An 11,053-nucleotide genomic window follows, 5' to 3' on the forward strand; every position below is an offset into this window, starting at 1 on the left:
AAGCCCATGAAGTACTCTGGAATCCAAGGAATTCACCCAATCACATGCCCTTCTGTTTTTTCACAATAGCTGTATCCTAATGGATATTTCATAACATACATGTTGGGATGTGGTAATCAAAATTAGATCTTGTTTTTATCCAAAAATAACAGAACCCCACGCGCAAATAATTATTCTAGTACCCAATAATTGTGAATAAACGAAAGTTTCCAGCTCACACCTTACTCCAGTAGCCATATTCCTCTCATAAAAAACAAATCCTTCCTAGTATGCTTTACTTCATATTCCACCTATAAAAGGACTCATTTAACTAAGCCAATAACATCATCATTCATACGCTTTCTTCTTCTCTTGAATAATTTCAACTTGAAAAATGGCCTCTAATATTTCAGCAGCATTGCTTCTTATTTCAATACTATTGAGTATCCAATTACTAGTCTCAGCTGGTAATTTCTACAGAGATGCAGAGATTACTTGGGGCGAAGGACGCGGTAAAATACAAGAAGGCGGTAGGGGCCTTGCCCTCACTCTTGATAAACTTTCTGGCTCTGGTTTTCAATCCAAGAATGAATATCTTTTTGGAAGGTTCGATATGCAACTTAAGCTTGTCCCTGGAAACTCTGCTGGCACTGTCACGACTTTCTTTGTAAGTTTCTCTTGTTAAATTTGAAGTCTAATTAATATCCTACATCTTATAATCAGGGGCGGAGCTACAGGAGTGCGAGGGGTGGCAACCGAACCCCCTTCGTTGGAAAATTGCACTAAATATATATGGTGAATTTTTGTATTCATGTACAAATATTATTTTTGCATCCCCTTAACAAATGGAGATTCCGGATCAGTGGATGAGGCGCCTGTGATTGAGCCCGCGGTCGTGGGTTCGATTCTTGGCAATGACACTTTTTTTAACATTTTTCATCCATTTGCTGGACTCTATTTTTTTTTTAAAGCAACCACTAAGGAAACTTAGTGGAGGGATATTATTAAAATATAATAGTCAACAAAAGTAAAAACCAAGACAAAAGCAAAACGTGAGCCATTGGGGATAAAAGAATCCCTAATTTCAAAAGTGTTAACATTGTTCTTCACTTCTTTGTCAACTCAATTGTGTTGCTGCCTTCGCCCATGGCTTCCAATTCCAAGGTTTTTTTTTTTTTTTTTTTTTTTTTTTTTTTTACCATACTCAAAATCACAATAAACCCATTATTGTTTCTTGTTAGTTGTTAATCAACCCATTTTGTGAAATGGGTAGCTGACCCATTTTCCATCCATGAACCCCAAACCTTGATTGTTTTAATTCTTAAATGTTGTTTGTTTGCAAAATTGGTCTTCTAGATATTTATTTTTAGCTAATAAAAGAATTACCATTGCTTTCTTCTTAGGAATTTGATTTGAATTCTTTAAAGCATGATCCGGGTGAAAGAACTCAAATCTTGGACTTTCATCCAAATCATCGTGATGTCATTCGAAGAGAATACCTTAGGAGAGGTCCTTGTCAACCTCGGCTTAAAGAGTATCCTAAAACAAATGAATAAGAGTTATTTTAGTGGTTGCTTGGTGCCTTATGTAGAAAAAGATGTGTTTAATAGGATCTCTAATGATGTTATTATAAAAACATTTCAAGGAATAAAACCTCGTCGTGTACAGTTGTAGTAATATACTTGCACTTTCAATAGAGAATTGTGTTTGTTTTGATTTCTTCGCGTGTTTATTTTTTAATTTTCTTGAACCCCCTTGTCAAATGTTTTGGTTCCGCCCCTGCTTATAATATGTCATATTGCTTATGGATTGTTTTTTTTTTTTTCTTTGTTGTTCATTAGTTATCTTCACAAGGAGAAGGACATGACGAGATCGATTTCGAGTTCTTGGGAAATGTCTCTGGCCAGCCTTACACAGTGCATACCAATGTATATACACAAGGAAAAGGAAACAAAGAACAACAATTCCACCTTTGGTTCGATCCAACTTCCGCATTTCACACTTACTCCATTGTCTGGAATCCTCACCGCATAGTGTAAGTTATACAAAATCAATCCACATATATATCTTCTTATATTTCTAGAGTTCAACTTCTAAATACTTGGAGTATCAAAAGAATTTTTATACAATCAAGTCAACTAAAATGTGACACTTTTCATTTTTCGAGATTCAAACTTTATAAACTTTGACCAATTTTTCAAAATATAGTTATCATATTGACACGAAAAGAATTGTAACTTATATAATAAAATCCAAATTCTTACATTTTATCTTACCGATTCTTTTGATATAAACAGGTTCCTAGTGGATAACAGTCCCATCAGAGTATACAACAACCATGAAAACATTGGAATTCCATTCCCAAAGAGCCAAGCAATGAGGGTATACTGCAGTTTGTGGAATGCAGATGAGTGGGCAACACAAGGAGGCAGAGTGAAGACTGATTGGACACTTTCTCCTTTCACTGCTTATTATAGAAATATCAATATTGATGGATGCGCAATGTCATCAGGCACCTCTTCTTGTAAGTCCACAAATAATGTTAAGCCATGGCAAACACATGAACTTGATGGTAAGGGAAGGAATAGGCTAAGATGGGTGCAGAGCAGACACATGGTTTACAATTACTGTGCTGATTCAAAGAGATTTCCTCAAGGATTTTCTGCTGAGTGCAAGAGTTCAAGATTTTAAGAGATGAGATTATGAAATTCTTTATTCTTTTGTACCAATAAAAGTTCTGTTGGTTACTTATTTTTGTTGATGTGTAATTGGTATTCCAGTTTAACTATCTCAGTTGTCTAATTACATAATTACTACTTATAATTTAATATCATGAAGCATTTCTGAGTTCTGACTACCATATTCTCTACATTTATTAGAGTTCTTAAATTCTTGTAAGGTATAAAGTAACATATAGTAGTTCTCCATCCCCGAAAAAAAGTTATGAAGGTCAACCCATAATTGTCTGTACATTTGAACGTTATTCTATTTTAGACTTTCAAGTATTAGGGAAAACATCCAAATTTGCCTTTTACTATATTAAATTGAGTAACTTTGCCCAAGGTTTGACTTTCAGTTCATTCATACCTTTGTCGTTAGCAAATTGTCTCGTATTTTCCCTTGTCATTAACGGAACTCCAGCATGAAATGGATGGATGGACGGACTCCACATGTTCAAATTCTTCGAGAAAAAAAGTTCAAATTTACCCTTCATCTTTGACTATAATTTAAAATAACTCGCCGTTAGAGACCAAGGATAAAAATGAGATAACTTTCTAACGGTAGGTAATATCAGATCAAAAATCAAAAGGTGGGGAAATTTTCACATTTTCTCATATTACAAGGGCAAAAATTTCACCTTCTTCCTAATACATTTTCTCATATTACAAGGACAAATATTTTACTTTCTTCCTAATGGACTATAAATCACTAGTATTTTGTAGTAAAAATATTTCTAAAAATATTCAAGGAATATATAGTATGAAATGTTTTTGGCTCTTTGTATACTACTACAACAACAATAAGAACAACATACTCAATATAGTTTCACAAGTGGGTTTGGGAAAGGTGAGGTGTACGCAGATCTTATCACTACCTGGCTTTGACTCTTGGAATAGTAATGGTGATAAATAATTTTGGATGGAGGGATCAACAAATAGATGAAAATTTTAGTTTAGACGTTCATCTGTCAGGGATACAAAGTAAAACAATTGAGTTGTGCGCCATAAGCCAAAGAAATGACAAATTGACTACTACTTTGTTATGAATTAATTATAACGACAATTAGAGCTATAATAACTAGTTCTTACATAACGACAATTAGAGCCATAATAACTGGTCCTTACATCAGTCCCACAAACATAACATATTTTATATTATATTTAACAACAATCTAAATGACACAAGTGGTTAAAAACAAATTAACTACTAATGATAATAGATTTCATTATTTTTATTCTCTGAGGGAGACAATAATCTATCGTTAGAAGTTTTTTTTTTCCTTTCCTAGATCTGATATTGAATGACAAAGAGGAAATATGTCAGTATAATGAAGACCCATTTTCTATTCCAATTTATCTCATCTCAAAGAAGCACGTAACTTTAAGATATTGGCAGAATAGAATATAATGTGGTTCACACATATATATTACAGTTTACAACCAATAAGTACTTAACCAGACATGGATCTAGTGAAAGACATTATCATACTACTCGATTTCTTGTCTATCTATTTTTATTACCCTTCCAATCAATTTGGTGTATGTTATATATCTTGTCACTGTAAAAAAAAATTATACTAGTAATATAGTTAATTGATTGTTATGTGTTATTTATGTTTTCATTTTTTTTTTATTACTAGTTCACAGTTATATAAATAGTTACGCATTTGGATGACTTTTTGAGCGATCTAATAATATAAAATTAGTTATAGTGTGTGTATGAAAATTTAAGATTAAGAGCCCGTTCGGATTGGCTTATAAGTTGGTCAAACCAACTTATAAGCCATTTTTAACTTATTTGAGTGTTTGGCAAAAATAGAAAACAGTTTAAATTAAGTTAAAAAGTGCTTAAAATAAGTCAAAACCAAGAAGTTACTCAACCCTAATTTTATTTTATTTTGGCTTAAAAGCCATTTGGTTTGACGAATAACTTTACCCTTTTATCCATGATATTTTCTGTTAATTCCAATATTACCATTACTTCTAAAAACCCTTTAAGCACTTTTATCCAAACACGTAAGTGCTTATTTATAAAATAACTTTCAGCACTTAAAAGTACTTTAAGCACTTATGTTCAAAAGCCATTTTTTTCAGCTAATCCAAACAGGCTCTAAATTCATCGATAACCTTAAACTTACCGGTTATGTTCATTTATACACTCGAACTACTATCTATTCCAATTGAGCACCTGTACAAATGATAAAGTGTTCCTATTAGAAACTTTCGTCTTAAAATTTGAAAGAATTTTTTATCATGTTCTCAAGCATCCATTATGTATATAAGTTAACCTCATAAAATCGATCACCTCATTTTATCATACACATTAGTCTCAATTGGAATATGCCTGAGTTTTACAGCTTACAAAGGCATATATATATATATATATATATATTTCAAAGGATGTGATATATTTTAATTGGTTAATTTTTTCTATGTAATAGACATTTGAAAATGCTTGTAGAAGTTTTTCCAAAATTTGAGTTGAAAATATCTAGTATGAACATTTTATCATGTGTTTTAGGTGGTCAATTGAAACATATCATAATTGGATGTCCAAATTAAATTTACTAACAAATTTAAAGGGTTATTGATGTATTCAACCAAAATTTAAGTCATGGCAAATTGCAGTTAGTAATGAGTGGCTTGCAAAAATATGATCATTTAAATCTCGAACCCACAACTTTCAAGTTGGAGATGGAGGGTTGCTTATCATTTGAGCCCTCTTGTCTTGTTACGCATATGTAACCAAATATTAGACCACAAGAATTCTGAGCGATAAGAAACTTATTTATCTATTCAACTGAAAACTTTGTCAAATTACCTTAGTATATAGAGGTCTAATGTATATTTAAACCAAATTAGTTTTGGCAAATCCTTAAGAAAGTAGGACTTACAGAAGATTTGAATCAAATGTCTGATTTTAGTAAACTCTAAAATTGATCTCGACTCAAACAGAAAAAAGAAAAAAAAAAAAAAGGAAGAAAAAAAAGAGGGGGTATAAATTCTAGGAGACTTAGCAATAAAATGCAAACGTGTTTTGTAGATTGGAACAACAGTATCGTCTAATTCCGAACTAGTCATTATATGAATTTTCACTATTTTGTTCCATTTCAATATTCAATAAATTAACTTCTCTATTAGTAGAAGTTGATTGACCAAATCTTGAACAATTTTGAAAGAATTAGTCATCGTTCGTTGAAATGAAATTAAGATGTTTGCTTAATTATTTCTGGCACATGACTTCCATTAAAGCTTCCGCATACCTCGCTGCATCCATCTAGATTCCTAGAACTAAAATGATTGAAAAAGACTGGCTAAATCATTGTGACAATTATATGCACTATTGCATGCTCCAATTATTTTCATGTTAACAAAGTGTTTGGACCTCTGTCGTATTAAGTTGAGATATGTCATATAAATATTTGTTTAACTTAATATGTTATTAAAATAAGTTATTGGTATAGCCAAAAAAAGGGGGATGTCTTATTTGGTAAATCCACTTATTGGGTCGAGATAAATTGGACCATACACAAGCCAGATCAGAAGATGGAAATTACATTGTTTGGTTTCAAATATTTGGTATAGCCACTTATAATTGGGTTGAGATATGCTTCCTTAGTCTAATGATGAACATTTACTTGCATTGGTATTAATGCTAAATCAAACAAAGCAATTAATAATTAAAGTGATCATACATATCTCTTAAGGATGTAGATATTAAGTGCGGCTAAATGGTCATAATTTATTGATATATAAAACTATCTAATATCCGGTATCGATTGGCCTAACTAAGTCAGATTTTCATTGTATTGTGTAAGACTCAATAAAGGAAGAAGCGCTCTCTAACTATTAGAGGTTTCTTCACTTTCAGAACTCAAACCTGAGACATTTGATTAATGATGAAGGGATCTTATCATTCCACCACACTCCTAATTGGTGATTTTTTTTTTTAATTTTATTAATCATCTAGTATTTAATATCTACTGACTCGACTAATTCAGATTCGAGACGTGTAAGAATCATTAAATGAGAAAGCTCTCCCTATTAAAAATTTCTCCATTTCCGATACTCGAACCCCATACTTGAAGTTTCACCATAGTCTAGCCATTCAATTGTCTTCTCCTATATCATTTTACACATTTTTTATGGTTTTGCTGTGGTCATTTCTCAATTTGTGCGTTTCTTCCACTAGTTAGTAAGTAGTATATTTTATCAAACGGTTTTTATCCCTCTAGGCTCTAAAGATTAGTTAATTGTGTTTCAGTTCAAAATTAGATATGAGCTGTTCCATACTATCCAGATCCATTTCTTTCCAATATCCAAGAAATGAAATAATAAAAACTATATTTTACTGGTAAAAAAACAAAATAAAGCCCATAAAGTAATCTGGAATCCAAGGAATTCTCAGTCACATGCCCTTCTGTTTTTCACAATAGCTGTATCCTAATGGATATTGCATAATAGACATGTTCGGATTTGGTAACCACTAACCAAAGTTAAATCTCATTCCTCCGTTCCAAATTAACAGTCACTTTAGCTAAAAGAATTGTTTCAAATAAATGTTTCTTAAGAATTCAAGATTAAAGTTGACAAACGTTTCCAATTATACACTTAAAGGCACGGTAATTAAGAAGAAGAAATCAATCTACTTTTATTAAATAAAATTAACTTAGTAAACTATATCTTGTGTGTTTATTACTCCCTTCATCCCATTTTAACTGTCTTTTTAGTTCTTTTCACACCCATTAAGAAAAACAATAATTATAAGATATAGTTTACTACTAAGTTATCCCCTATTTATTAGATGCTTTTTGAGAATTGGACATTATTAAAAAGCACTACTTTCTTAATACAAAGAGTATAAACAATTGTCAACATTAGTTTGAATTGCTTAGGTAACAATCATTTTGAGCTAAAACGACAGTTAAAATTAAACATAAAAAGTATTTTTCTTAATGGGCGTGAAAAAACCTAAAACACAGTCAAAACGGGACGAAGGGGGTATTTTCATCCAAAACAAAAGGGAAAGCAGAACCCCACGAGCAAATAATTATTCTAGTGCCAATAATTACGTATAAACTAAAGTTTCCAGCTCACACCTTACTCCAGTAGCCCATATTCCTCCCATAAAAAAAAAAAAAAAAAAAAAAAAACAGATCCTTCCTATATGTTAAGCTTCAAAATACACCTATAAAAGGACTCCTATAACCAAACCAATAACATCATCATTCACACTCTTTCGTCTTCCCTTGAAATATTTCATCTTTGAAAATGGCTTCTAATATTTCGTCAGCATTGCTTCTTCTTTCAATACTAATGAGTATCCAATTACTAGTCTCAGCTGGTAATTTTTATAGAGATGCAGAGATTACTTGGGGCGAAGGACGCGGTAAAATACAAGAAGGTGGTCGAGGCCTCGCCCTTACTCTTGATAAACTTTCTGGCTCCGGTTTCCAATCCAAGAATGAATATCTTTTTGGAAGATTTGATATGCAACTTAAGCTTGTCCCTGGAAATTCTGCTGGCACTGTTACAACTTTCTTTGTAAGTTCCTCTTATTAAATTGAACTCTAATTAATATCCTTATTCTTAATTATTTGTCATTATGCTTATAGATTGTTCTTTCTTTTCTTTCTTCTTCATCAGTTATCTTCACAAGGAGAAGGACATGATGAGATTGATTTTGAGTTCTTAGGAAATGTGTCTGGCCAGCCTTACACAGTGCATACCAATGTATATACACAAGGAAAAGGAAACAAAGAACAACAATTCCACCTTTGGTTCGATCCAACTTCCGCATTTCACACTTACTCCATTGTCTGGAACCCTCACCGCATAGTGTAAGTTATACACAATCAATCCACATATATATCTTCTTATATTTCTAGAGTTCAACTTCTAAGTACTTGAAGTATCAAAAGAATTTTTATACAATCTAAGTCAAGGTTTATGTGGCACTTTTCATTTTTCGAAATTAAAACTATATAAACTTTGACCAATATTTCAAAATATATATTTTTTATCATATTGATATGAGAAGATTGTAACTTATACAGTAAAATCCAAATTCTTACATTTTATCTTACCAATTCTTTTGATATAAACAGGTTCCTAGTAGATAACAGTCCCATGAGAGTATACAACAACCATGAAAGCATTGGAATTCCATTCCCAAAGAGCCAAGCAATGAAAGTATACTGCAGTTTGTGGAATGCAGATGAGTGGGCAACACAAGGAGGCAGAGTGAAGACTGATTGGACACTTTCTCCTTTCACTGCTTATTATAGAAACATCAATATTGATGGCTGTGCCATGTCATCAGGCACCTCTTCATGTAAGTCCACAAATAATGTTAAGCCATGGCAAACACATGAACTTGATGGTAAGGGAAGGAATAGGCTCAGATGGGTGCAAAGCAGACACATGGTTTACAATTACTGTGCTGATTCTAAGAGGTTTCCTCAAGGTTTTCCTGCTGAATGCAAGAGTTCAAGATTTTAAGAAATGAGAGTATGAAATTCTTTATTCTTTGTACCAATAAGAGTTTTGTTAGTTACTTATTTTGTTGCTGTGTAATTGGGTATTAATCAAGTCTATCTCTGGCATGGAACTACATGGTTGCTATAATTTTATGTCATGAAGTATGGCTTTTGATGTTCTTAGTTGATGAAGTGTAGGCGTAATTTCTGTCTAACTACAAAATTTCTACATTTAGAGTTCTTAAATTCATGCAAGTATGAACTGAACCTATATAGTAGTACTCTATCCCAACTCCCAAAAAGAAACTATAAGAGTCAAACGTCGAGTTGTAGGCAAAAGTATTAGGGAAAACGTCCTAATTTGTCCTTTACTATTTCAAATTGAACATCTTTGTCATTCATTTTGACTTTTTGTTCATTCATATCTTTGTAGTTAGCAAATCGTCTCGCATTTGCACTTGTCATTAATGGAACTCCAGCATGAAATGTGTGAACTCCACGTGTCCAAATTTTTTGAGAAACATCTTTTAAATTTACCCTTCAATTTTTCACTATAGTGTAAAATCCCAAATTACCCTTATTCGTTGGAGCTCTGTTAGGAGCCACGGACAAAAATAACACAATTTCCTAACAGCGGGGCAATATAAGATCAAAAATCAAAAGGTGAGCAAAATTGCTTAATTCATCAGAGTACAAGGGCAAAAATTTGACCCTTTTCCAAAATGTACTATAATCAATAGGTTTTTTTTTTTTTTTAATAGTAAAAATATTTAGGAAATTATAGTACAAAAACGGTGTGACTCTTGGTATAGTAATGGTGAAGAATACTTTTGGCCCGAGGGACCAATAAAAAGATGAAAAATTTAGCTTAGACGTTCATCAATTAGAAATACAAAATAATTAGACAAACAATTGAGTTGTGACGAATTGACTGCTACCTTGTAGTGTTATACTTATAAGTTATAACAATGACACAAGTCGTAAGTGAATTAAAACTTTGAATTTAGTTATGATATTTAACTAGTTTTAATCTTTGAGGGAGACAAGAACCTATCTTTAGATTTTTTTTTTTTCTTTCCTGGATCTAATGTTGAATGACCAACAGAGGAAGGGATGTCAGTATAAGTATGAAGACCCATTTTCTATATTAATTTATCTTATCTCAAAGAAGCAGGCAATTTTAAGATGCAATTGGCAGAATAAATCAGTAATATAATGTGATATTTCACATGTATATTACATTTTACAATCAAAACTAATTAGTTAACCAGGCATGGATCTAGTCAAAGACATTAAGCAGACTACTAGATTTCTTGTCTAGCCATTTTTATCATAACTTCCGATCAACATGGTGTAAGTTATATATCTTGTCAATGTGAAATGATTTTATACTATTAATCTAGTTTAATCAATTGTTAAATTAATAATATTTTGGATTACTGGCTCATCTTTACTATAAATAGTTATTAGGATGACTTTTGGGGGGATCTAACCGTGGTAAATTATTTATAGTGTTAGTGTATGAAAATTTAACTTATGGTAAATTACGATTTTACCGACTGAGTTACAAACAATCCTGACTTACAAAAATATGATCATTTAAGTTGCTTAAATTTTGTCCATGATTTAATGAATTGTGCAAAAATAGGATCATTATTAAGAGCTGCAGGTCATAACTTTCACAAATGGGTCAAAACATTTTCACAAGTTATGTCAAGCAAAAAAAAATGGAAAATTAAAGTATCGCAAGTTATGCTAGAGGGATTATAATTTGGAAAATTTACTTGTCATAGCTACTTCTAAGACCTATTTATGAATAGTAACTACCTTTTATTTTATTTATTATTCATAACTAAAATATTTTCTTAAATTATA

The 11,053-nt window shown here is 31.8% G+C and overlaps 2 protein-coding genes across 2 annotated transcripts; both read left to right on the forward strand.

The window, feature by feature from the left end:
- The first annotated feature begins 308 nt into the window (after positions 1-308).
- On the forward strand, positions 309-2,836 carry LOC132636563 (xyloglucan endotransglucosylase protein 1-like). The gene is made up of 3 exons (XM_060353488.1): positions 309-646; positions 1,821-2,014; positions 2,277-2,836. Exons 1-3 carry the CDS (start codon positions 374-376, stop codon positions 2,668-2,670), a joined length of 861 nt encoding a protein of 286 aa, XP_060209471.1. The 5' UTR covers positions 309-373; the 3' UTR covers positions 2,671-2,836.
- Positions 2,837-7,454: 4,618 nt separating this feature from the next.
- Positions 7,455-9,294, forward strand: LOC132638622 (xyloglucan endotransglucosylase protein 1-like). The gene is made up of 3 exons (XM_060355436.1): positions 7,455-8,243; positions 8,346-8,539; positions 8,807-9,294. The coding sequence occupies exons 1-3, from the start codon at positions 7,971-7,973 to the stop codon at positions 9,198-9,200; spliced, it is 861 nt and encodes a 286-aa protein (XP_060211419.1). The 5' UTR covers positions 7,455-7,970; the 3' UTR covers positions 9,201-9,294.
- Positions 9,295-11,053: the final 1,759 nt, after the last annotated feature.

This window comes from Lycium barbarum, chromosome 4 (genome assembly GCF_019175385.1).
Source record: "Lycium barbarum isolate Lr01 chromosome 4, ASM1917538v2, whole genome shotgun sequence".
Lineage (NCBI taxonomy): Eukaryota > Viridiplantae > Streptophyta > Magnoliopsida > Solanales > Solanaceae > Lycium > Lycium barbarum.